This window comes from Pezoporus flaviventris, unplaced genomic scaffold (genome assembly GCF_033815535.1).
Source record: "Pezoporus flaviventris isolate CSIRO_AGI_PZ_B2104156 unplaced genomic scaffold, CSIRO_AGI_Pfla_v1 ptg000097l, whole genome shotgun sequence".
NCBI classification, from domain to species: Eukaryota; Metazoa; Chordata; class Aves; order Psittaciformes; family Psittacidae; genus Pezoporus; species Pezoporus flaviventris.
This window is the reverse complement of record NW_026892645.1, coordinates 1,397,010-1,424,327: the sequence shown is the minus strand read 5'-3', so window position 1 is coordinate 1,424,327 and position 27,318 is coordinate 1,397,010. Positions and strand designations below refer to the sequence as shown.

At 43.7% G+C, this 27,318-nt stretch overlaps 1 protein-coding gene across 7 annotated transcripts; it reads right to left on the bottom strand.

Moving 5' to 3' along the window:
• Window positions 1-342: 342 nt before the first annotated feature.
• On the bottom strand, window positions 343-27,318 carry SEC16A (SEC16 homolog A, endoplasmic reticulum export factor). 7 transcript variants are annotated; one of them, XM_061476655.1, is made up of 33 exons: window positions 27,162-27,318; window positions 20,123-23,970; window positions 19,420-19,565; window positions 17,599-17,684; window positions 16,643-16,778; window positions 15,787-15,985; window positions 14,473-14,647; window positions 13,547-13,689; window positions 13,345-13,406; window positions 12,987-13,125; window positions 12,493-12,735; window positions 12,090-12,187; window positions 11,304-11,385; window positions 11,001-11,118; window positions 10,648-10,759; window positions 10,287-10,392; window positions 9,688-9,828; window positions 9,460-9,573; window positions 9,045-9,249; window positions 8,613-8,861; window positions 7,862-7,950; window positions 6,853-6,900; window positions 6,496-6,651; window positions 6,185-6,262; window positions 5,905-5,961; window positions 5,146-5,269; window positions 4,673-4,810; window positions 4,287-4,387; window positions 3,895-3,969; window positions 3,218-3,277; window positions 2,236-2,310; window positions 1,883-1,993; window positions 343-466 (listed from the first exon to the last, which is right to left on the bottom strand). In XM_061476655.1, the coding sequence occupies exons 2-32, from the start codon at window positions 23,894-23,896 to the stop codon at window positions 1,925-1,927; spliced, it is 7,398 nt and encodes a 2,465-aa protein (XP_061332639.1). In that variant the 5' UTR covers window positions 23,897-23,970; window positions 27,162-27,318; the 3' UTR covers window positions 343-466; window positions 1,883-1,924. The 7 variants fall into 7 exon arrangements, with proteins under 7 accessions (XP_061332639.1, XP_061332640.1, XP_061332645.1 ...); XM_061476656.1 differs by having other exon boundaries at window positions 343-463; XM_061476661.1 differs by having other exon boundaries at window positions 343-1,993; window positions 20,123-20,653; window positions 21,401-23,970.

Genomic DNA, 27,318 nt, shown 5'->3' with positions numbered 1-27,318 from the left:
AGGCCGCCACAGCACCGTAGCAACGGCGGTGACGCCCGGGCCGCCCCGAGGCAGCGACCCCTGGCGGCCGGAGGACTGCCCCGCCCCGAGGGAGCGGTAAATAAATCACTTCTGAAACCGCTCTGGCTGGAGGCGGCGTTTGAATGAGCGGCTCCAACCAAGGCCTTTTCCGCTCCAAAACCATTAAAAGCGGCTAAGATTAAGGCTAGAACTTCAGTTTGGGCCGCTTCAGTGATGACAGCCGTGCAGAGGGCAGTGCACTCCCGCTCCCTTCCCTCACAAATCGATGGCAGTAGTGGAGCGGTTCCCACCGCAGCAATAACCACAAGAAGAAGTAAAATGTGAAAGTGCTCCAGAGCGCAAAATATTTTATTTCAGAATGTACAGTGTCAAATCTTACACTTAGGAAAGAGCCGCTCCCCGCGCAGAGGAAGCCTTCGTCACGGAACGTGGCTGGCAGTCTCTACTGAAAGGAGAACACAATCAGCAGCCTGGCCGGGCTAGAGGGAAGCCAAGCGTCTGCCAAGGTTTTGATTATAGAAAAGTAAACCACACTGACTGCTGCTGCCCGCGGCTGGAGGATGGACCGCAACGCAAAGGTTTCTAATCCCCTCCAAACAGCGTTCGACTTCGGCTACATACAAACCTTCTAGGACACATGTAAGGCGATCGAGAGCTCAGAAAGGTGGCATTATTCAGGAGAAGAAAAGAGAAAACTATGGGGGACTGACACTGGCAATTTCACATTCACGTTATTTCTACTCGGGGGCAGAAATTCAAGTAAAATCAAAGAGTCTGGTGTCAAGTTCTAAATAAAATATGGCCTACTGATTTAATAAATATTTAAAGTTTTTTTCTCTCTTTGCAGATAATTCAGATTCTTCAGCGAATATGAATGTTGCATATCATGGTTTGCAAGATTTCCTATATTAAATCTAAAGATTTTAAAGTCCTTCAGTAGAGGTCTAATCCGTCTACTTTTAGTACGTTTGAAATTCAGCCGTTAGCTATTTAAGACCTCGGTTATTTTAGCAATGGAATTTCAAGAACAGAGTATTACACTGATTCTGGCACTCAACAGGAAAAGAAACTTAACTTTCAAGCTGTTACCACCTTAATTGCACAGTGCCAGCAGTTTGAGAGAAAGCAAGTAACCGTATTGCACTTAAAAACACTCACTCATCAAATAGTACAGCATTGGCTATTATACAGAGAGCTTCTTCCCCACTATACAATTTGCTTTACAAGTAGTCTAAACCACAAACTACATACAGACTAGGTAAGTTCCCAATCAAATTACCATTAGATTACAGTCACAGTTTTCATTCCATATAGGTCAATTTATTTGGATGAGCTGTGGCCCCCTCCCTCCTCCAAAGAACCAATCAGCACCAGGCGTTTCCCAGAGGAACATCTCCAGTGCCTCACACTGGGAAACCCAGTCCTGTTGGATAAGTGTTACAATTGTGCATGGTCCTCTTTAAGGCCACAGAGCGTTATGTTACAATGTGGACATGGTTTTCCCCCCCTGGGAGGGGAAGCATCCTTCAGAAATTAAGGAATCCCTGAAACTCTGCCTTCCAAAGTCACACTAGTAGGTTTCAAATAAACTCATGGAATAAATTGCCTATGCAATTTACAAACAGTTTTTGTAACAGACAGCAACTATTTCCTCCCTCATGTCTATTCTTTATCTCAGCAAAGCTATTTCCAGCCAGGTTTTTAAAAAGGAAGTTACACATATTTCATGTTTGGTAATGGTTTGCGTAGATGAGGTGCAAGCAGGGAGACCCATGAAAAAAATCACCCATCATTCAATCTGTCATGTCACCTGCAGCTAGTACTGATACCATGTGCCATAACTGAATAGCTCTTTGCATACTCAGAACACGAGTGAGAATTCCAAACACAAAGCCACTGTATTCTACTTCAATGTTGGATACTTCCTCTGTCCAATTCTTCCCGGTCTTGAACTTCCAGTGACTGCAGGAGACTGAAAAAGGAGAACAGGAATAAAAAGCATTCTGTAAAAGCTCATCCTGGAGACAAAACGCAAAGTTGGCACTGAAGTTTTGAACACAAACCCATTAAAGGGGTGCTAGACTGGTCTGTGAACACATTTAACACTCTACATGCAACAGGCACAACTGAACTAGAGTAAAGCAAAGGGATGGGTTTGTTCAACAGGTTTTGTTCAATGGTTTTGTTCAAAGTAAAGACAAAGCCTTTACTCACTTGTGCAAATTGAGAAGGATTGTAGAAAGGAACTGCTCCTGCTGAAGGTCCCCCTGCAGGTGGCACAGCGGCAGGCTAGGAAGCAGATAATACTGAAGTTACAAACTGCAGAGCTCCCCTGCCTCTCAGACATGGTTTGCTTGGTCATCTAGAGCAGATATCCACAGTACTAAATGCCAACAGTATGGGCAGCACAGCATTTGTAACAACTGCAAAAGTGCTGGTACAGTTTGCATCCAGATCTTAAGTATTACTTGCTTAATGTAGGAACTGGCAAAACATCACATGCACAAACTGTAAATAGCTCTGAAAATCCAAAGCATGCAAAACCAAAACAAGACACCGGTGTGACTTCACTGAATTAGTACCTTCTGCTTTTGTTAGTACACCTGAGGGCTCGCCCCAAAAGAAACGTTCTATGTTGAGTTTTGCTTTACTTAGAAATATCAGAGAGAGTTTGTGTCACCCCTTTATGGTGAGCCCACAGCACTGGAACTCACAGCAGAGATGAAGCATTCCTTTAATTCCTACAGGGGCTTTTGCAGATGAAACAGGAATTGGTGTTATTACCAATTGGAGGCTGGCAGCAGCAGGATGACAAGGTTTTGCTTGGGTGAGGCTTTTTTTGTTGCTGTTGGTTTGGGTTTGGGGTTTTTGTTTGTTTAAAATCAACTGACAACTTTGGTATCCCAGGAAAGAGCTGATCAAAATGATTAAGTGAGTCTCTTAGGAACATGAGCATAAACAAAAAGCATGCTTGGATTACATGCACTCTCATGGATACAAACAACTCTGAAGACCCTGTTTGAGTGTTAAAAGGAACACTACATCATTAGTTACTTGTGATGTTACTGTGGTGAAATGAGCAGAGGGGAAAACGACTAAACAGTAGCATTAGTATTTGAGCAAATGCAAAATAAAAGGGGGGGGGGAGGGGGGAGTAAGTAAGTGAACATAAATGAGAATGGCCAGCCACATGTACCTGATTAAAATGCTGGCTTACTTCACGTGATAATGAACTCATTGAACTAGAGCGCGAAAGCTACAAAACAGCAAGAACACACAAATACAAAAAAACACAAATAAAAAAGTCGTCATGCATGTCACTGCCCCAAGCTTTCAGTTGTTTTATTTCAGTTTCAAAGTCTCTGCCAAAGGTTAAACCAACTTCAAGTTAAACCAACAAAATAAAACGTAAAGCCAGAAGTTAGTTTAAATCAAAAGGGCTTCTTAAAGCACAACATTATGTAGCTATAGAGAACATTTAGTAGGAACAAGGGCAATGTTACTCTGCCTGGCACATAGCAATCTGTTCTCTTTGTCGTGTCTTGCACTCAGTATTAGTGAAATTATACGCATGCACGGAGGCAAGAAGAGATCCTCACACTGCTACTGGTATTTTACTCTGACAAAGGTTTGTCAAAGTCTACTTCATAGAAAAAAGATTCCACCACATGTAGGACACAGAGGCTGAACTTCACACAGGGGCTTAGAGTTCTTGTCTGTACAGTTTTGGAGGCAGTCACATGATTCCATCTTGGCTAGTCATCAGCAACTGCATCACTGACTTGTTGGCTGGCCCATGATAAATCCTCTACAAATTAATGGTTAAAATACGTGTCAGAAGTCATCAGCTAACTACTGTGAATTACGCCTTACCTCGCCTGACTGGGAGCCATCGGGGTTAGCAACAGGAAGTCCAGATCCAGGAGGAAGGATTGCAGGGTTTAAGTACTAAAGAAAAACAATGCACTTCTGTTTATCTTTACTACTATGATGCTATCTCACATTTCTGCTGTATTGATGCAGATGTGTTCTCTGGTCCCTCTCCTGACACATATTGCTCCCATAGACAGAATGCAACTCATTATGGGCTTCCCATTTCCATTTCCACTTGCATTTCCCTTCCCCAGTTCTTTAATCAAAATGCTATACACAAGCATCATCCCTACAACATCATGTTTTGTGGCCATGAAACTATTACTCAGAATCATGAAGGGTTTTTAATCAGAAGCTTGAATTCTATATATAAGACATTCTTTCTAACCCACCTCTGGTTCCACAGCAGCAGCAGGATCTGTGCTGGTTTGACTTGCAGCTGGTGCATGTTCTGCTGCACCACTCCCTTCCATTGGCTGGGGTTCCCCTGGAACTACAAAGGAAATAGGATTTAACCAAACACACCATACCAGGGTGTTTGATTTCACAGAATGAGAAGCAGGAACATCAGCAGAAATGAGCTTTTACAATATCAACCTTCCCCCAGGAAAAAAAGTAATCTAAAGAAGTAAACTTACAAGTTTACTGACCCATCTGTTTCTTTCTAAATCAAACTGGAGTTAATGAGATTGAACATACTTACTGTTTAATAAAGGCTACGTAACACAGACACTCAAAAGTGACATAGATAACCACATAACCATAGATAACCACACACCTGAGTTTGGAACAAATACATTCGCAGGAATTGGCATTGGTGCCAAGGGGGCAAATAGGTCTGATGGTGCTGGAAGAGTACCACTCGACTTGGTTCCACCTGGATTCAGGACATCAACATAACGGGCTCTGCTTCCAGCTAAAACAGAAAAATCCAGAAATAACAGATAAGCCTCATGTCAGTCATCCCTGTGTCTATCTTCACCAGTCTGCTGGCTAAACCATGCTTCAGGATCAGAAAATAGTGCTCCAGGGACACAAACAGTAATACACAAGTCATGACACAGCTGTGACAACAACCACAGTGCAGAAGCTAGGCACAAGCAAGGACAGCAACAGCCACAGCTCCATGACATCGCTGAGTTGCCAACTGTTCCCTGATCAGTCCAGAAAAGGTGAGACTTCTGCCTTCATATTTTATGCAAGAGAAAACCTGAAGTCCTCCATACTTGAAGCATCACTGTTGCCTGTTACCTGCTCTCCTGGAGAACATGTTGACAGGGGCACCAGGAGGGCCTCCAGGTCCGCCTCCAGGTCCAGGTGGAGCAGCCTGAGGAGCCTTAGGAAATCCTGTTGGAGGTGGTGGTGGGGGTTTGCTCTGCAGGGAACAGAAAATCCACATCATCACTGACCAAGAGTTTTAAACAAAGTACCCATCTGACTTCCCTTTTCCTTACTTCAGAGCACATAAAAGAGACATACATCCTGTATGTCTGTTCCTCATCTTCCATCTGATAACTAGTATCAAGGCACTACTACAACTCATCTATGCTCACTTTGAAAGGAAACACAACAGTGGTTCTTGCCATTTGTGTTTTGAGAGAGATCCTTGAATGACAAGGATGGTCAGGACATGTGATTTTCTTTGCTACACAATGCATTACATTTTCAAAACTATAGAATCTTCCTCTTTTTCCCCCCTATATTCTGTCTGGAACAAATCAATTAAGAAGCGACCGTGTAGGTGATTCCAACCTCTATGAACAGATACACAGGGCAAACTTTAGAGCAAACTCCATTGTAAATTCAATCACAATTACCAAATCAACACCAGCAACTAAAGATACAAATGGTTCCATACGGATAGAGCCTGCAAGAATATGTAACCTGTTGCACATTTTAATCCAAATTCAGTAAAAGGCATCTCTTAAGAGCCAGTAACAGATTAAAGAGAGTGTGCCCAGTTCAGATCAGTTTCCCACTTGACAAAATACCGAGTACTGAGATTTTTACCTCTTCTTCTGGTTCATCCAGATTAACCCAGCGTTGTTTCTGTTCATCCCAAACAATCTACAAGGAAATCATAGTCAAGGATTAGGAGACCAAATTAAGCTGTTAAGCTCCTGCTGCCTGCCCCCAAAAAAGGAACTTCTTTTTAACAGCCAGTCTTGGAATAAGCAGAATCCATTTACACTTATCTATTTGCTTGTCAAAACAATGTTCCTCTCTCATCCAGGAAACCCTTTTGAACCAACTAAAATGCATAAAGGCTTCTGTGATTTAGGGGCCTTACTGATTTGTTCTTGTCATCTGGAAGGTGAGCTTCATTCTTTCCTTTTCCCATCAGCCAGCGAAACCAGGTTGCACCAGTCTAAAAATAAATGCATCTATTCAGTTAATTCTCTCAAGACTGTCTTTACAGGCAGATTAAGAGAAACATCCATGCAACAATTTATTCTCTCCTAAGGACTTCAACTCTGAGCCAGAGTTGCACCTAATAAATAGCAAGTTGTTCAGTCGAGACTTCTTAAATCAGTACCCAGAGCAGGAGTCACCCCATGCACTAACATACCCCCTCCAGCTACAGGTACTTCCTTAGTTTACCTTTCTAGGTGCTGCCTCCTTTTTTGTTTCCTTTTTAGTCTCTTTCCCTACAGGAACAGAGGGAGGAGAAGACTGCTTTGCTGCAGAGTTGGATCTCTCTCGCCCCACAGAATGAGCAGAGGACTCTGAAGTTGTTCGGGATCTTCGCCCATAGCCCTGTATTACAAACGTACAGGAAAGAACAAAGTTGGCAATGCTGGAGCAATCGATCAATGGGTTAAATATAAACTTACTAAACAAATCCCTTCTTTGAAAAATATTAATAGGAAGAGATATTAAAGCAGATAAGAAGGCATAAAAAACAAACACAAATAAAAAAGAAGACTTAGTGAAAGAAGCAGCCTGCTCATGGCATACCATATGTGCTGAAGACTGAGATGCAGATCTGGATCTTCGTCCTGGTGCCTGGTTAGATACAAAGCCAGGACATGCATAAGCAGCAAGCAGCTAAATATCTGACACAACATTCACTTCTTATCAAGAATTCCCACACAATTAAAGATATTCAAGCTGGTTATTGGGGTATTTCTATCTCTTCTGACATATAGGAGGTGCAGAAAAAGAGCTGAAGTCTGTCCAAGCAATTGCACTATCATGGAACTGGCCCATTAAAGAGAGTTAAATCAGGGCATTGCTGTGCAGGCCAACCAGCCCATGAGAGGAAAAGACACAAGCTGCACCAGGGAGTGGCTGCTGCATTTCCTCCCCACCTCCAACACTGGATTGCTCTTCTAATGTTTGTATAGCAACTCAAGCATAAAAAAAAAAAAAAACATTCACCGTTTCTTCTATAAGGATGGTTAACTTTTAGTTAAAAAGTCTCTTCATCCTTTATCAGTTGTCATAGGTACCCTTATTTAAAATGTTTAAGCTAATCTGATTTCCCAGGAGACACCAACTTCAGCGATATTTAAACAGTGAAAATACTATGTATTTGAAAAAGGGGGCTTGGATTTTGATAAGACACTTTCCACATTTCCAGTCACTACAAGTGTGCTTTTAAAACAGTCACAGAACTGTTCTTTAGGGCCTCATTTGTTGAGGTATGCTACGAGTTCTTCTGGCTATGAAGAATCATTCTGGGAGGTGGGAGAGGAAGGAAGAGAAAGATAAATCAAACTCCTTAGACAACAGCCCAATACCCCCCTCCACCTTGTTTAAATTGTAATTATTTTTAGAGAAGTTAGGGCTAAGTTTCTTCTACTATTTCATTTTTTTATTCTACTGAAGGGGAAGAACAGTGGGAAAGAAAAACCAAGCTTCAAGTATTGCTGCAAAGCAAGACAGAGCCCCAGTGTATGCTTGTGTTTGCACAGATCTGCAGTGCAGCTGACACTTGCTGAAGAGATGTAGGAAATACAGATACCATGCTAGCCATCCTGCCATAGAAATCCTCCTCTCTCTGGTCAGGGAAAGAGTTCTGTGCAGGAGATTCCGATGCAATTCTTTGCATTCCTTAAAAAACAAATGAGATTATGTTGGGGGGGGGGACGGGACACAACAAAAAGGCCCCCAAACCCCACAACAACACTTTTAAGAGAAAAGTCTTCACTAGTTACAAGTTTTGTGCTAGGAAGAACCTGGCCTTTTAAAGAATATGAACTGTAGTTGCTGTAATTTTGCCTTTTTTCTCCTGCATGAATATGAAGTTCATTTTAAATAGGCCAGGACAGGCTGACGGATGCGATATGCTCAATATGGAGCAGTTTAAGGTTCTTCACATCTCTAACACAGCTCTGCCAAACTTGTGTGTGCCTGCTGCCTTCACAGGTTCTGCTGTCACCAAATTAAAATGTATCAGGTTTGCAGGAGCTGATGTCCAAGGCAGAAATCCCTCAGACTCCAGTCACAGACCTCACAGACAGAACTGCTAAGCCCAGTGCACTCAGAGTTAAACCCCTAGCCTGCTGAGTCTGATCTCTCTTTTAAACTAAGCCAAATAAGCAGAATGAATAGTGAAATTCTCCACAGATGTTTCTGTACCATTACATGGTGGGTTTCAATTTCATCACAAGACTTGACTTACTGTTTTCTAAATACTGAGATATTTGACATTATTCCCCCAAATACTTCAATCCCCTGATAAGGAAGGAAAGCTGTTTACTGATACCACAGACCTGTTTCCAGGTTTGTCTGCTCTTCCAATCGTGGTTCATTTTCTTGTGGAGGCCCTCCTGGTGGTACTGCTGACCCCAAGTACAGTGGTGATGGTTCAGTTCCATACGGATTTGAGAATCCTGGAGGTGCAAAGCCAGGCCCTGGACCAATAGACTGAGAAGCCACTGGATAGAAAGGGACACTTCGGACAGCTTCCTGGTCACCAGGAGGAATCACAGCAGCTGATCCATCAAGGTCAGCCTGAGGTACTGCAGCACAAAATAAAAACATTAAGAGTTATAACTAAACAAATTCCAGTGTATGAACCTTTCACTAAAAGGATACAATGCAGAAGTGAAATCTCGCTCTTTCTGCCACCCTCTTAAGTGGTTTCTATTCCAGAAACCCGAAAGGTTTATTTTCTGTCGTGAAGAAGGATCTGAAGCACTAACCTGAAGGCATGAGCTGCACACTTTGCATCTGTTGAGCCACATTGGGTAGTAAGGATGCTAACAATGCATTTTCAGCACCTGGACCCACGTCATGGCCAGCTCCTGCTCCATCACATTGACTAGCACGGTCTAATTCAGAGCTTGGTGTACTACAGGCATACGGTGGTGGAGTGGATCTGTCTGTGTTATAAGCTATTGCACCCTCCTGCACAAAAAAAAGACCAAGATATTGTTAACATTAAGTTTGCAACCAAGGGAACATAGAGCAAAGGAAATCTCACTTGCACTTTGTGACATGAACATATAAGGTCACTTCACATGCTTCTGTACTTAGTAGCATGAACAAAGCCATTTAAAAAAGTGATTTACACTAATCCTCAAAAGAGGAATTCATGTTGAAAAGCACATTCTGTACCTTGATCTGTCCATCCACATGTCGAAGCGTTACTAACCATGAAGGTTCAATAAAAGATTCCTGTTCTGGTTTTTCTTTTATCTGTGGGTCAAACAGGCGTAGCTGGGATGACATCTAGAGAAAGTAATCATTGCAGAGTTTAAATTAACCAGGCAACAAAAGGCAACCTCAGCCACAGCTTACCACCTACAATACAAACCCGCCAGCACTTAATTCTCCCTGTGTTACCTGGATTAGCTGGTCAATAAGTACAGGTGAATAGTAATGTGGGTCTTTCAGGACTGTTCTGGAAATCACTTCACAGTAATGGAAAGCCTGAGCAGCGAGTCCCATTTCAGCTAGTCGGCAAGCATAGATGAATTTAAAAACCTATGGAATGCAAGCAGGGGAAATACACCAAGTGAGCAGAACATTCATACTGAATGAAAGGCAGTTTGTCATTCCAGTTACACGCTCAGATATCCCATTATCCCACCTATACTAGGTAGGAAAAAAAAAATTAGGGAAAAAGAACTCTCCTCTTCCACCCAAAGTATCCAGCAAAAGTTATTTGACTACAGCCAGCATCATCAAGTTCTGATGCATTTTTCTTTTGGAATATAGAATTACAGTAACAAAATTAAAAATAAACAAGTTCAGAATGCACAGGTGACAAAAATTCAGAGAAGATTTAAACGAAAAACAGGAAAGTTACCTTGCACTGTTATCCAGAAATGTTTCATGTTACAACAGAGAAAGTATTTGCTATGATTTTAGCACATTAGAGAGAGAAACCTCCCATTAAACCTGTTGAAATAAAAGCAACTGAAAAAGAAGCAGCTCCTGACCTGGAAGTTGGGCAGGCACCCAGGCTGAGTTCCCAGGGACTGTGCATATTCATAGGCTTCTGTTCTCTGAATGGCTTCATTGGTGGCAAACTTGAAAAATGGCAAGCTATTCAGGAATGGGAGAGGAAAAATACCAGTCAACATTCAGGTGATACATGCCGACACCAAATACAGACCTCTCAATCAGAAATCAGCTCTGCAGACACACAGTATCAAACAAGGACACAGCATCAAAGAGTTATCTCAAGGCCAGCTGTGGATAGTGGTGATAACGGGACCAAGGCAACTCAGTCTCAAGCCATTATTCTTTCATTTTTGCATCTAAAAAAATCATGGTTTTAAACAAAAGAGAAAGACAAACCTATGGTTTGATCCAATCAGGACAAGTTTTGTTGTCTTCCTTGTGTAAACTCCAAAACCAACTTGGGCCATAAGGTAACAAAAATGAGCAGCATCCAGCAGGCCTTTTGAAGCTGCAGAGAAGTAAGTGACATAATCAGGGTATTTCCTCTCAATGGCACACTGTAATTGAGTGTCCCATATTGGTTTGGCTTTGCATCCAAATACCTTCCCAACAGAGACATGCCCACATCAAACTGTTCCCCTTTACATTTTACACAGCAATTGCTTGTTTTCAAGAAAATAAACTGAGTAATTAAAGCTTTCAGAAAGCCTTCCCTTCAGTCATTGCCCTGTTCATTCCCCAAGAGTTACCAAGAGTGTCTCCCATGGTAGCAATGGTCCTGGATTCCAAGTCCACATTATTGGTCAAGTTGGATAACACCATTGCTAGATGAGGCCTCCAGTCTCCCCATTTCTCATCTCCACAGCACTAAAATTAGAAGAATTACTTAGTCAAATCAGTGACTGGAGCTCTGCATGGGTAAGTGCTTCAACCTAAAAAGGACCAAAACAACTTATCTGACCTTCTAGGAAAAGCAGAGATTACTGTTGTGAACTACACCACTCACTGCAGCAACAATTCTGTCTCAACTGCAGCTCACACTTGAATCTTACCGTGGATGCAGCTGGCATCCTTCCAGACATGAGCTGGTAAACAGTCTGCAGAGGGTCATTAATTGGGAGACTGTTGGCAAATCTACGGAGACAATACACAGAAAAACAAAACACAAGCATGGGGTAAGCAGTTAAAATGTACCTGAACATTCAGTGGCAGTTAATCCAGCTTAGTTTAAGAGAAGGAACTCCTGTCTGAAAATACTACACTGAATAAGCGATTGCCCAGAGGATAATGTTCAAAAGCAAAAGATCACTACTTAACTGGATCTGCCCTCTGATACAGCTCAGCCCAAATGAAGGAAAACCTCAGGATTCCCCCCAAGCCAGCTGACCAGACTTAGTACATGATTTCACAACCTCAGGAAGCTGACAGAATGTGTTCCTGTCTACAGCAGGCACAAAGACATCTACTTCTCACAGGCCAAGGAGAATGAAGGGTACAACAGAGCTCCTTGGCTTTAACAAAGCTGACAATGGGATTTTGCAGTTTTTTCAAAGCCTAACTAACAGCACCTGTCAAAGAAGCCCATGATGACACTGTTCAAATACCCCTTAAATGGAACAAGTGGCATAGAATAACTTCTCAGCTTTAATTTTATGGCCAGCAGGCCCTAGAGTGAAAAGTAACAGATAACTGTTGAATGTACAGGTAAAATTAAAGCTTAATTCTTGTATAAGCTACTAAGGTAGCTCATCATTTTGCCATTAAGTTTTCTGAGCACCAAGTCTCTACCTTATTAGCAAAATAAGTCACATTGTACTAATCAACAAGCAAAACAGTACCTGGTCATAACTCTTGCATGTGTTCTGCTGTCCATTTTGCTGGCAAGTAGCAGAGCATGACCCCATAAACCATGTTTCATGGCAGACTCCAAAGCATCCTAGTGAATACAGAAATCGGTTTCCTGGAAACTGCTTAGCATACCACTCAGATGAATGAATGAATGCTCTAAAGTAGCACTTGGTGGCTTTGTTTAGATCAGATGCCAACACATGAATATAATTGTTTTATATTACAAACTGTAGGGCATAACATTTTTCCGTATCAGCACAGCGCAGTGAAATATTACATACACTGCAAGTGGCACAAATTATTTTAACCGATGCCTCGAGCTTTAAGATTTGTGACAAATAAGTAGACAAAATTAGACAGATGCAGATTTGGAACACCAGTACAAGCACTCACCTTCTTGCGGCCATAAAGCAACAACTCTCTGAACCTCTCCGTCTCTTTCTCAAGACTGTCAATAGTGGTTAGAAGATTATCAGTGAGAAACGAGAGCTGAGCTTCACCAGATTCCTCTTCCGCTTGTTCCACAGCCTCGTTAGTGAAATCAATCAGGTTTGCCTCATTAGGGGACTTCCCAGGAAGCCACACTGTTTTATGATCTCGGAGCAGAAGTTCTGCCAGGTCTGTTCCCACAACGGTCTGCACACGTAGAGAGAGCCCACAGAAAAATCTGCTATTTCAACACTGCTTTCATTTTAGCTGTCATTTCAACAGCAATATGTGACTGCCACCTCTGAGCATCTGGGGACAAGTGGCCAGTTTACCTGGTCCATCAATCCATGAACTATTCCAAGATAAGTCCCTATACACACATCCCTGTCTTCTACATAAACACCATTCTGCATATAAACTATTTTAGGACAGGTAACAATTCAAGCAGTGAGACATACCCCGTTCTGCCGGCACAGCAGGACAATGAAGTCCCAGAGCAGACTTGCAGATTCTTTGTCAATTAAGTTTTCATTCTTAAAGCACTGTGTAGCTTTATTTTGTGCAAAATTAATAACATCCACTTTGTGGGTGTCATCCCTGAAAACAAAGAGAACAGGGCAAAAAGAAGAAAAAAGCTTTAATGAAGGAAAAGTCAACACTGAGATCATAACTGTGATTAGCATGAGGAACAAACTTAAAGATCATATCTTATTTAAACATGTGAAAAGCCACCAATATTTGAAGTTGGTTTAAGTCCTGTAATTTACAGACAAGTGTTCAATGAAGAAATGAACTCTGAAATCTGTAAGAACATACTTAGCCAGAGGACCAGGAAATGCTCTCATCTCTTCTTGCTCTGGAGAATGCTGCAACATAGTCTAAAACACAAATACAATCTGTAAGAAACCCTTATAACTGCAAATTTTGATTTTTAGCAGTAAAACCCCCAAACCTGAACATAACCCACACTGTAAGCAAGCCTGTATCCACCACCTCCCTTTTTAACCTTAAACTTTACCTCCATACTGTGTATCTCAACCAGAGCTGGCTGTCCTTCTGAAGGCAGGTTTGGCAGCACTTTGATTAAGAAGCCACCAGGACCAAACCTGGCACAGATATGAGGCACTGAAAATTTCTCAGGTGTTGAGGGCCTTAAAGGTGCTGAAATGGGAAGAAATAAAGTAAGAACAAGTAGCCTGTCTTGCAACTAAAGTAAACTTGCTGATGTATTTATCCAAACCAGTATTCCTGCAGCACTGGTGGAAAAACCCTGCCACTCAATTTGGCTGAACTTTATAGGCAGCAATCAGTTCCACTATAGCTCCAAAGATCTTCTGAAGATTTGCAACAAGAACAAAACTAAACTACAGAACTTTAAAACACGCTTATTTTGTCAGTGTAGGGGCTTTGATTATCTGTATCAGACACATTTCCATGATATCTGTACAAATACGTGATGCATCTTCAAAGAGCTAATGATGTACTTCAACCTACTCTGCAAAACCTTTTCCAGAGAAAACAGTGGTTTGTTACACACCAAAAGGGCAAGAAGAAACTATGGGAAAATCTGAAGTTTAAGCTAAACTTTATAACCGTTTCCCATGAGGCAGAAGCAATAGTTAAAAACCTGTCTAAGAAGACATTTACAAACGGAAGTATGCAGTATTTAATAGCAGACGCTGCAGCTACTACTGTTCTGTGATATACCCAGGTTTCAACAAGCAAGTTATCCTTACACTGGAAGAGGAACAGAACTTTGTCCACATATATTTGTGTACATACACTGTGAATCAGCCTTTTTTTTTCCTGTTAACAGGTTCACTGAACACATGAAAGGCATTTTGTACACTATATATAGTAACCAACATTTACAGCAGTGTAAACTACCAAGGACAACCTCTCAAGCCCATGCCTTCCCTCCTCTTTCCCCAGTGGTGCCAGTACCTTGTTCCACTGCTGACCATCCAGTTTCAGGTGGGTAGCCATAATCTGTAAAAGGCTGTTGTCCATCAAAGTTGGGAGCATATCCACCATAGGGATAATCCGCATGGAGTGACGCTGCCTGTGCAGTTTCATATGTATTAGCCGTTAGATCATGATTACTTCTATACAGCTGGCTCTAAATAGATCATATTAGTAATTGTTAGCAGAGAGCATGAAGTTACACAGAGCAAGCAATGCTGCAGGCACGAGTCAAGGCAGTAAACGTGTCTTCTCTCTGGCTTTGATTCTTTACACTGCTCATAAACCAGGCTTCCTAATTTCTGCTTTGGAAGAAGCTCTCCAGGAATCCACCTGCAGCAACAGGCTAGAGAAGGTAATTTGTATCTCCATGTCCCCCCTCAGTGTTTCGCTACCATTTGATCTGTTCACATCCTAGTACTTCCATTTTCTCACAATGGAATGTCGATGTGCTTGTGTGAAGAATATTACAGAATGAGTTAAAAGTGTTGCTGTATCAGCAGCAACATTCACCTCTGCTGTCACACTGACAGAAAATCCGAACTGATTATGCCTGATGAATGCCTAAATGACTTCAGGTGCCTACAGATGAATGCCTAAATGACTTCAGGTGCCTACAGATGAATGCCTAAATGATCTCCAATACTACTTCCAATATTAATGAATTTGCATTCAGACTGGAAAACCACCTAAACCTTCCAGGGAACATCATGAACCAACATGAGACCATAGCTGTAACGACACATTCTAGTAGCAAAGATTGTACTCCAAAAGCTACCCAAATATTCTGTGTTTTTCAGGTACTGTACTTATGGTATGAGCAGATGAGTAATCAGTTAGATTTGGGTTTTGCTTTTATAGTCAAAATAGCACCATTCAAATACAGAGTTAGTCCTTCAGCAGATCCCAAGTTCAGTAATAGCATTCATGCTTGTGATGTGAAAATCAACATAACACAAAGCCAGGCACATCAACTACATCCAAGCACAGTAAGGGCAAAGTTCTCACAAACAGCAAATGGATTCAGTAGAGGAAATTTTCCATTTCTCTGTGTGTGGCAACTTGCACAGCTGAGTGCTGATTTTGGTTAAAGGTCTCTTGTCAACTGTGATAAATATTAAGTTCAAAACCATGTTACAAAACAGCCTTAACTTAAAGAATAAAAGTTTTCAAAATGCATTTTCCCCCCAAGCTAAACCCAGAAATATTTCCATATTTCTCCTGTTTCACCCACCCTAAACAGAGAGAGACCCAGCTCAGCTGAAAGAATGCTTGATGAGACCACGTGAAACTCACTTGCTGAGAGCGAGAGCTGAAACTACTCTGGTGACTGTGAACACTGCGGGAGCTCCGCAGACTGTGGCCGGAATGCTCACTGTGCACACTGCGTCTGTCAAACTCATCCCCGTAAGGATCCCGATGGGGTTCGGATTCATCATCAAAGCTTCCAGTAAAACGAGGGTCGTATCTCCAGTTTTCATCATATCGGTCATGTCTGGAGAGCCAAGAAACACATAACCCAAAAATGAAGAGAGCCACCTATATCCCTGAGGGAAGTGACTTCACTGCACACTTAGGAATCAAACTGACATCCTAGAAGAGACTCCGAGTATGAAAACCCACAAAATATTCACCCATTCGAAAACAAGCCCTACTCCTCAAATCCTTGTCTTGATTGATATGACAACTCATCTGTCTTCCTCAATAGCCTATATTAAAGCTAAAGAAAGGAGTAGCAAATGTATCTGTAATACTGCTTTTCAATAGTCTGTTACAGGATGCACCTGCATTCCTAGACAATATTGAGAGGATTTTACTTCAAGCTACATGATACCTCAAAATCCTGATGCCTGATACAACTATCACAACAGTTCATAACTTCTGAAGGCTTTGGGGCAGATCTTCAGCAAGTAAAGTAATATTTCTGTTAGTGCACAAGCAAAGCCTCATCCTTTGCCTGAACACTTACTATCATAACTTCATTTTCTGCTGACACATTTGACTGTGGGGAACTCAACCCTCAGGAAGCCAATACCAGATTCTCCACCTTTACTTGGACACACACACTAGTTGTCTGATAACCATCAGCACCTAAGCCTGTGCTGCTCAAGATCTGGAAAGAGCACCAAGAACATGGATCAGATGGACAAACCTGCTTCCATATGGATACGCTTCTCTCTTCTGGTAAGGGTTGTGTTCAGCATCATACCAATACCTCTGATCATAACTTCTAGGATCTCTGTATCTGGGGTCATATGCTGATGAGTAACGTTCCCAGCGACTTGGATCTTTGGGAAACAAGAAGAAATGGTTTAGCTATTGGAAGCTATTGCCTATAACCTTTTCCTGCTCCTCTCTCTTTAACAACATGCTGATTTGGTTATGATAAATAGCTTAACACTTTTGAAGGGCCAGCATTCACCAGCAGACAGACAGATCTTTCCTAACAACTTTCCAACTTGATCATCACATGGTAACTCAACAAGTATTAATAGAATCTTTGTGATCAGTCTCCAGAGCATTGTGCCAAATGTCTCGGGATGTGGACAGATGCTGCTTTAAATCCTCCCAGGGACCATACAAGCAATTATCTGCAGATTACCAAGTCCAGAATGTCTCTGTGAGCAGAGAGCAGATCACCATGGAGAAAACAAATTCAAATCATGAGTCAATTCCTGGTCACACCCACCTAAAATTTACTTTCCAAGCCTGCCTGCATGTTACACACCAAGGATACACCTCAGTGAACGACAGGCTTGCAACACACTGAAGAAAACTACTCTGTAGACTCACTGTGGTGTGCTATCACGATGGAAAGCACAATGAAGGCTGGGAGTGAAGAAAAAACTTACTTTATTTTCTGTTTGCTACTTCTACTCAATAAAACTCAGGAAGGATAGCGAATTATTAAGAACTGAAGTAAGTCCAAAGATCAGTTTTCAGCAAGTATAACCTCATTCTTGCTGGTTGTGGAAAGTATATCAGCTTTATTAATATGGAAAAATACAATAATTCTCTGATCTTAAAGTTCCTTTTCCCTACATTTTTTTTTTTGCTAAAACCTGCAATTTTCTATAGAAAAATTCAGAATTCATTTTGAGACATTACCTCCATAATCATATGAGTTCGGGTAATAGCCTGGGTAATAATCACTCCATCCACTTTTGGCATAATAATCTTCAGCATACCCTTGCCTGAAAGAAAAGGCACAAGTATGAAAAATTATTATTCCTCTTCAGTCTCTTCTGAAGTCAGCACAAGACATAAAGAACTATGTGCCACAACTGAATAGGTATGGAATGCCATTTTTAGGACCACCCCACAATTATGAGAAAGGCTAGAAGATGGGTATTAGATCAAAAATGTAGTGTGTCTACCTGTATGCACATGTACACATACATTTGTATCTACACATGTGCATATTCTCACACACACATACATGCATAGGAGGTAAAGATACATAATGTAGAACAATAGGAACTTTCACGTTCCTTTACAGCTAATCATACAACTGATAGTACAAACTCCAAAGTGGCCAAGCAAGTCAAGGGATGCTCCTCCCTCAAACACGTGGGAAGTTTGCTAACACAGCACCTGCCTCTGCAGAGGAGGCGATGCGATCTTATCAGATCAGGTTTATCCACCCAAACAATCGGCTCAGTCTCCTGCAGACAGATACTATTCCCCTCCCCAAACAGAGTTGCCAAAGCTGCATTAACACTGGCACATTCAGGGCAACTCTGAGAAACACTATCACTGACTCTGCCACTCCCAGGCTCTGCTGCCCTGCAGAACTGTCCCACAGTCCGCATCCACCTGCGCTGTCACGTCACGCCTCAACACATTGACAGAGCTGCTCCTAACAGGCTTTGATCTGCCCCGTGCCACCCGTAGGCATTTCAGCCTCTTATAAAAATAGTACATAAGAATAGGCACCAGGAAGTGCTACTGGAGGTTATTATCTCATTACAAGATCTCACAGTGCACTTAGATTCACTTAAGATGATGATAAAAGTTATCACATGCAGCCATTGGTGTGTACGCCTCAAGGCCAACGTGCACCTCCTATAATCTTCTGGAGGTGGTAGGCAAAACGTATTTTTAATCTGAAGACTGCTCCATTAAGTGAGCTGCCAGCAACAACAGACAACTACTACAGAGGGTTTCATCCTTTCCAGTCAGGTTAGTGGGGTTCTCCCTTGGAAACCTGCAAACCCACCTGCCAAGTAATGCAACAGTAACACGTCATCATTAACCTGAAGTTTATACAGATCACTTTGGCAAAAGAAAGCAGTAATCCCTGGAAGGTAACTTGCTGCTTCTTGCTTGAGAAATAACAGATTCCATTTCTGCTTTGTTATTTAATACTTGTAAGTGGCATCTGAACACGTTATGTCCCTCTCTCAAATTTTTTATTTCACCTAATCAAACAGACCAAGACTTTGAAGCTTGCCTGATTCACATACTACCTGTATCAAAACCTGTAGTGAAGTCAGTAGGTGGAACATGCCCACAGAACACCTTTACTACACAGAGTTTGGGAGTTTTGTGAGAAAGATGATCCACACAGTCAAAGTAACCATCAGACAGATTAACCTGAGGCAGCACCAGAATGTTTTCACGTGATTCATCATCTCTCAGAGCTAATCTCAGCACCTAGTCCATCACAGTGACCTCCTGCCTGGCAGAAATGCCAGCAACCACTCAGAGAACTAAATGAAAGGAGTAATAAGGCTTCAGCAACAGAAAAGGCTGTGGAATTGTACCCTTTTCAGACGTGGCATTTGATCCTGCCCATTCCTATGGCAGCACACAATGAGTTTTTGAACTTCCTCACTGAGGCTAATGCTACAAAACTTCAACAGCCATCATTACACTCACTGCTTCAGGGTCCTTACTCTGATTTGACTCAATTTAGGAACTGCATACCTAGAAGAAGGCCTATCAGAGCAGTGACTTGCCCTTGAACTAGGACGTTCAGGCTCAGGATACCGGTAACTCCCAGGCTCCATGTAAGCAGTGCTGCTGCTGTCATAGTGTCTGTACCGGGGGTCATACTGTCCGTAGGCATCCTCCTAGAAAACAGATTGACACATATAGGAGGAGGTTTCCCACCCCTGAGCATGAACCTTTAAAACCAAACAAATCACCATCCACACCACAACTGTGGTACCTGGAGAGATGCAGATCAATAAGACTACAGTACAGCTTTCAGTACCTGCTGCAAGTGATATTCAAGTCTTTAATATGCTAAACTTAAGGGAAAACCATTATGTCTGGACTAAAGGCAGTTCAACCACTGTACTGGTCATTCTGCTAACCTGCCAATAATACAGGCAGCAGATGGGAAACAAATCTGAACTCCTGGGCAGCTAAAACAGTTACAACTGCCACCTTTCTCCAAAGAACCACGCTGACATCTGTGCCAACTGGAACTGGTATAAGCAACTACTTTATATTTTTATAATCTTTGTAATGCAAGTTTTGTTACTGCTATCTGGATTTTCCCTACAATTAAATATTTAACATCAGTGCTGTACTGAATGCTAGTCACAACACAACTGCTTAAAATTCAAAGATGAAAATTATTAATACATACTGAGGGGGGAAGAAGGGGAAAAAAAGAACTTACCATGTAATAAAGATGAGCTGCTGTTCTGGGGTCTGCAGGAGGATAAGGTGGCGGATATGGAGGCTGGTAAGGATCGTAAGGATGGCGGTAGTAGTAATAAGGATTCTGGGGTGGACCAAAGGCATCCTGAGGAGTCTGAGGCAGGGATGGACGCTGCAGGTCTTGTTGCACATTTGGCATTGCTGGCTGACTGGTGGTGCTTGAAGGAGCTGAGGATGTTGGAGCACCCGGTGGCTGTCCAGATGCTCGCTGCTTGTCAGGACTCATCTGATCATACCCTGCTGGCTGCTGTGCTGAAGTTGCCTCCTGGGGACCCACAGGCTGAGGATGGCTGCTCAGCACCTGGCTCTCATGCTGCTGCGACGCCTGCATGGCCTTAGCACCTGCAGTAACCTGGTAGTTTGAAGGAACTGACGGCTGCCCAGATGATGTTGGCTGCTGCATCTGAGCTCCTTGCATCTGTGGTTGAGACGGCAATGCTCCCTGTGCAGCTCTCTCTGATACAGCCTGATGCTGTACATCTTTTGTCACCTGTTGATAGAAATGTTTGTCATGCATCTCAGGATGCCCCTGACCAGCTGAGTGCTGAGGACCACCAGGAAGTGACTGATTGTGCACCTGTACAGAATTACTTGCACTGCTTGTCTCCACCGTTCGTGTCACTGTGAAGTCGACCACTGCAGCAACTTCTTCTTTGCCATTTGAATGATTTGCACAACTATTAGCCTGTACTACAGAATTAACAGGGGGGAGCAGTGCACTTGCACTTCCACTGGGGAGATTTGTCCCAGGAGAAACGGATGAGTTAGACCCCGGCTTGCTGGCAAATTCAGGAACAAAACCTTCCATGTTAACATTCTTTTGCCCTTCTGGAGCCAAATTAAGCGGAGTTTTCATAAGCAAGTTTGCAGGCTGATTAGAAGCAGCATCAGAAGAATTGACAGGACTTTGTAATAGATTATGCTTTAACAGATTAGTATTTGGAAGTGCATTCACTAACAGAGATCCAACCTGCATCACGGGTAACAGCACGTTTTCCCCAGAAACGATCCCACCAGCATGAGAAGGCTGGGGACCCATTGCAGGTTTGTCCCCAAGCCCAGAGTCCTTCACTGGCTGATTGTTTTCATTGTTGCTTAGCTGATTAGATAGAGAAAGAGAAAAATTAATTGGCTGAGCCAAGTTATAGCTTTGATTAGGCTGAGCAATCAGGATAGGCTGATTTTGCAAAGACTCTGTAGGTGGAGAAGACAACAAACTTGCATAACCAGAACTTGCCTGAGACTGAAGTGCCTCCTCTTCTCCCATTTTGGGAGGATTCTCTAGATTTTCAGAAGTTATATTTCCATCCTGCGGGAGCTGCACACCCATAGTCCCTGGTTTGCCTGGCTCCTGATTAGCCAGGCCTTCTTCCGGTGGCTGAATGACTTCTACAGTTTGTTTGGCGGGTACATACACTGCAGGAGCAGCAGGAGCCAGAAGAACATTTCCCCCAAAATTAGGCAGATCATTATGAGCCCACAGAGTTGTTGCTGGGCTATCACACTTCTTCACTGCTCCCTGAGCTCTTGTTGAGGACCTTCTCTCAGATACCGATTGCATGTTTTCCATAACAGGCCCAGAGTGCAACATGTTTCCTGCTTCACCAGTGACTGCAAGAGGCAGTGGGTGTACCGGAGGCATGAAAATAGTTTCCAGATTATCTGGTGGCTGTTCAAGATTGCCTGGGGATGCAGCTGGCACAGCTGCATTCTTGATGTTCTTCTGGTTTGAGTGGTTCTCCCTTAATTCAACCACCATCTTTGCTTGGTCAATCTCTGCAGGTTTTATACCAACTCCATGGGACCTCACAGGTTCAAAAGAACTGTTTGCACTTGTCTGAAACACCCCTGTAGGCTTAGGGGGGCTCGGTGTTGGAGGCTGGGAGAGGTTACCATGGTAAGTCTTGCCCAGGTTTAGCTCACTGGAATCAACTCCTAAAGGAGAGGAGTCAATCTGTTTAAAGAAACTGGCTGAAGATTCTTCATCAGGCTTCCCACTTTCTTGCTGAATAAATGTACCAACTTGCTCTTGAGGCCTTGCTGAGCTGGAAGCACTCCTGTGGCTAATGGTGCTGTAGTTTGAAGAGACACTATCTGGTCGGACAGGATGAGGTAATGAATCAGGTGCCTCCAAATTTGGTCCTCCTTCAGCATGGCTCACAACTGCATTCTTTGGAAGCATCTGACCTGGAAAGGAGCCGTACCTGTACAGATCAGGGCCAGCAGCAGGGGATGAAACACTAATGTTCTGTGGTTCACTTGGCAGCACTTCTTGATTCTGAATGCACTCCAGGTTCTCAACATTTTCATACTGTGACCCACCAGACATGTCACCTATATGTGCCTTGTCATCACCAGCAAACATAGAATGCTTAGTGGCCTGTGCCTCCTGCTGACTGACAATTTTAGGGAAGTACTGATCCATTCCCTTTTGTACCATCTCACCGACTGACCCTGCACCAACCTGTGCCTGAGAGAGAACATTTGCTGCAATGCGCTGAGGATGCACTGGCTGGTGGTACAAGGATGCTGAATTGGGCTGACAAGCATCAAACTCTGTTTTCTCAACCATGTAATCTTTTTCAGATGAAAGTATTTCTTCATTTTCTGCCTCATCCCCTTTGAAAAACATGGAGAGAGTTCCTGGATCTTGATCTGTGGGAATAGGTCTGTTTGTTGTTTCAGACATATCTGGAGCCTGGTTTTGGGGGTTATTTTCCTGAGCTGTGGGAAGGACAAAACTGGAGTCTTGCAGTGGTGGCTGTGGGTAAAACTGTTCCTGGTATGGTTGACTTAACCAAGCATTAGTCATTTCTGTGTTCTGCCTGAACACATTGCCAGGCTGGATGCTGTTCATGTGGTGACTGCTATTTGCAGAGCCATTTTTCCCATTCTTTTCACAACCAACAGCTAAAGGCGCTTGCATGGCATTTTGTGGAATGCCTTGGTGCACAGGACCCTGCTGGAAATTTGCCTGCAGAGGAGGATGAGAAGTGCTAACAGAAGACTGAGAAATGTTTTGAACATCAATCTGAGAAGATGGCTCAGAATAGGGCACAAAATTTCGAACTGGAGACTGCAGGTTACCTTGAACAGGCCTCCACTGAGACATAGGCTGCTGAGGAGGAGGAGGGAAGAACGCTGCTGCACTGGGTCCTGAAGGAATGTCATTTGGACCTCTACTAACATCTTGTCTACCTCCAGGTTTGCTTGATGCAGCCATTCCAGGATGCACACTGAAAGAATTTTCAACTGCTGCTCCTGTACTATAGTGCAGTGGTACCACAGGCCCTTGGAATCCAGGATCTGCATTTGGATGCACTTCTGTAGTACTGTTCATAGCATATCCTGGGGACGGTGAAGGAACTGGAACATTAGAAAACATACTGGGATTGATTCCTGGTTGAGGTACAGGAGCTGCTAAAGGTGTGTGCAGTCCATGAGGATTGTCCCCGGCACGTGGTGGTGAAGTGTGCGTATGGGCTGGCTGCGGACACCCCGTGGGGGAAGAGCTTTGCATAACCAACGCACTGCCCTTGGATGGATTATCTACAGGGGAACCCTGTGGAGTCTGTTTGCCAAATGCCAAAGCGTATGTCACAGGCTGCACGGGGGCAGCTGGTGCATTTGCTCGTTTACTGAGTGAGCTGTTTCTCCGGTACATGTTCCGAGGGATGCCTGCAGGAGGTGGAGCTGCTGCTCCCGCTGGCACAGGCTGCGGAGGCTGCTGCATGATGGCCTTTAACAGGGTCAGATGGGAGACGACAAACTTGTAGTGGATGCTGTAGAGAGATTCCTTCTTCCACCCTGTTAAGGCAAAACAGATGACAAATCAGTTTCCTTTCTCATAACACACACAGCACTTAAACAGTTTTCATTTTAGAAACCAAATTACTCAAAGAATTTGAAGTGGGAAATACCTCTCTTTCTCCAAGATACATAATACACACACTATATTGTATTTCTAAATCCAAGGCCAGGTTTAACTGAGTCTAATGCTCTGTGGTAACAATGTACATTATTTAACCTCCATATTAACAAAAAGCTCCAAGTAAGAGTAACTAAACACAGCTGAGTCCTGTACAAACCTTTAAATACCAGACTGAAGCACCACTGCTTTTACACTGTTACACTGCCCCAGATTTCTTTTAGGCAGGAACATGCATCATAGACAAGAGCCAGCAGCAGTCAGCCTACAACAGAACCTGCAAGCACTATGGTAAGCTCAATGGAATTATAACAAGTGGAGAAGTTACTATCTAACTCTAATTCCATTAGAGATGATCTTCAGCTCTGTTGTTCAGTGTGAATGGACCTTTTTACAGGTAAGACTTCAGTATTTGTCCAGTTCAGCTCAAGAAGCTTTAGCAACACATGAGAGTCTTGTTTCCCAATAGAGCACAACAAGTATCATTTATATCATGTAGAGTGAAGAACCCACAGCAATCGTTTCATACCAGATACACTTCTGGTTACAGAACACAGACAAAAGCTGTGCAATTTTTAGGTTTAGGGCGGTTTTGTGTGTTTTGCTTTGTGTTTTAAGATTCAGCGTCTTGTCAGTAATAAAATGGGAAGCCAGAAAAGTCAGAGGTTTGTAATTAAGCCAAAATTTTAATAGCTCCAGAGAAGTTCAAATGCAAACCACTTCTGGTTTCTGGTTAACAAAAGTACATGTTGAGTGAACACCATGTAACCACATGTATTAAAGATTTATAACTGAAAAATGCCAATACATGACCACAACGTCATCTATACAGACTTTATGGGACATCAGTACAACTTTCCCTAGGGAAAAGAACAGTCACCTCCTGGAAAGCCCTAACTTACCTGCTATCTACCCACCATAAAATTGATTCCTACCTGTTCTGCTCTTAATAGAAAAGCTGTTTCTGAAACAGAGTTGAGCACAAAAGCCAACTGTTTTACAACTTCAATACCTGCTTCCAAATTTCAAATGCGGATTTCAATCCTTACCCGTCCTCCCAGATGTACTCAAAGGAAAAGAACCCAATCCTTTGCCACTCTTTTGTAATAACCAGTCCCAGTGCTCAGCTATTACACCAAGTGGAGGGTTTACTTCAAAGTGCTGGTTTGCCATTCCTGTGGCTAGAGCTCTAATGTCACATTACAGCAGTTCTATTCAATAGGAGGGTATCAGCTTCCTCACAGGAGGAAAGTTAATATTAACAGACTGCACACAGGAGGAAAAGCATTGCAAGCTTTGGGGATTTAAGTCCAAATAAAATGAACGTGCCCATGTCAGGTAATTCAAACAGAAGATACCAGCTGGGTGAGACTGACCCTCCCTGCCCCCGACCCACTATTAACAGAAATGCTGATTTGAATAAATGTATAAATAGGAAATAACCACGTAAGTTAAGAGCAATCCAGCTCTGCTTTATCTAGTCTGGAAATTCTTAACTTTCTACACGCTTATGAATAGAGAATGCAGAGCAGGCTGCCGAACACTAGCAGATGTGCCAAAAAATGTTACCAAAGAGGGGGAAAAAGATTAAAACTACCCTGTAGGCAACGCCATCGGTAAATTTCACCTGAGGAGCTCTACAGCCATGATTATTTTTAAACTCCTCTGGAAATTCATGTGTGAAAGAACAACTTATTTAAGGGGAATTAATTAAATTGTCTCTCCAACAGACACAAGCCAAACAAGCTACACTTAAACAGCACAACTGTGCCCACGAAACAGGTTACAGAGTGCTAATATTAATCCTCACATGTGCCTATATATACGCAAGCACACACATCTGTTTGCACACACATATGCATGTACCAAACAAGCAATATAATGTGTTCACACACACAGATTCCAAACAATGAGAACAACGTGAATGAAAACCCTGCTGCAATCCCAAAGGCAAGAACAGCTGGAAAATGAGATCTGCAGCTTTAAAATCAGCATCAGGGACACCAGTTTTTCTGTGTAGACAGCTGCACATCTGCAAACATGTGTGTGACACTCAGACTGGACACACTCTACACCTTCAGTACTCTTGAGAGCTTCCTCCTGGCCTTCTCACAAATGACAATAGCCGCAAGTGTTATTCAGTGAAAAAGCACTGACAGGACAAGGGGAATGACTTTAGCTGGCCAGAGGCGAGATTGAGATGAGCTCTTAGGCACAAGTTCCTCCCTGCGAGGGTGCTGAGGCGCTGGCACAGGGTGCCCAAAGAAGCTGTGGCTGCCCCATCCCTGGCAGTGCTCAAGGCCAGGCTGGACACAGGGGCTTGGAGCAAGCTGCTCTAGTGGAAGGTGTCCCTGCCCGTGGCAGGGGCTGGATGAGCTTTAAGGTCCCTTCCAAATCAAACCATTCCAGGATTCTCTAAGAATTCTTTGGCAACCAAACTCACAAGGATCTGTAGGCAGAAGCAGCATTAAATGTTCCCGTTTGCTCTGTTCAGGAGACTGACCACTGCTCCAATACACCGGCAGGTCCCGACGCATTCAGGCAACTGCGCTCCTGAGTCAGCACCAGTTGCTGCTCCAACAAAGCCACAACTCAAAAATCAACCCCAGCCTGCCAGAAGTTCTGTGTCTTGTCAAAGGGAACACACAGTAACGAATGGCAGGTGGAGCTTTCCACCGCCGGCTCTCTCTTTTGCTCCCGCACCCCGTGTACCCCCACTCAAACACCTCGGGGTGCGCACGGTCCCCCTGTGCCACCCGAGCCGGCCCCGAACACCCCCAGTCCCGCAAGAAAACCCGCCCCTGCCGCCTCACTGCTTCCCTCTCCGTGCGGCACCGCGACCTGCGCCAGCAGGGGCCAGCGCCCGAGCCGGGGCTGCCCGCGCCCCGCCGCCTCCCTGCGCTGCCACAGGCGGCACGGGAGCCCTCCCGGCCGCACGGGGGGGGAGCACCAGCGGCCGCCAGCCCCGGGTCCGCACCTCAGGCCCTGCGCTCCGCACACAGCCCGCCCGCACTGCCCAGGGTTCGGCCCGCCCCCGGCCCGGCCCGCGGTACTCGGCAGCCCCCGGTACCTGGCAGGCCTCGGCCGGCGGAGCCCCCTCAGCAGCGGGCGCCGCCCCCCGCCACGGCCGCAACACCGGCCGCGTCCGCCGCCATCTTGGCACATCCGGCTCCCGGGTTCCGCCGCCACCGCCGACGTGTCACGCCACGCTGCGCAGCGCGATGACG

What these genes read in the sequence shown, in the direction of transcription:
- SEC16A (XM_061476654.1), bottom strand. Translation starts at nt 23,896, where the DNA reads ATGCAGCAGCCTCCGCAGCCTGTGCCAGCGGGAGCAGCAGCTCCACCT. An exon ending in ATGGCTCCCAGTCAGGCGAG is followed by an intron (nt 3,278 to 3,894) that starts GTAAGGCGTAAT and finishes GCTGTTTTGTAG; the next exon opens with CTTTCGCGCTCTAGTTCAAT. An exon ending in ATCCTTCTCAATTTGCACAA is followed by an intron (nt 1,994 to 2,235) that starts GTGAGTAAAGGC and finishes CTCCTTTTTCAG; the next exon opens with TCTCCTGCAGTCACTGGAAG.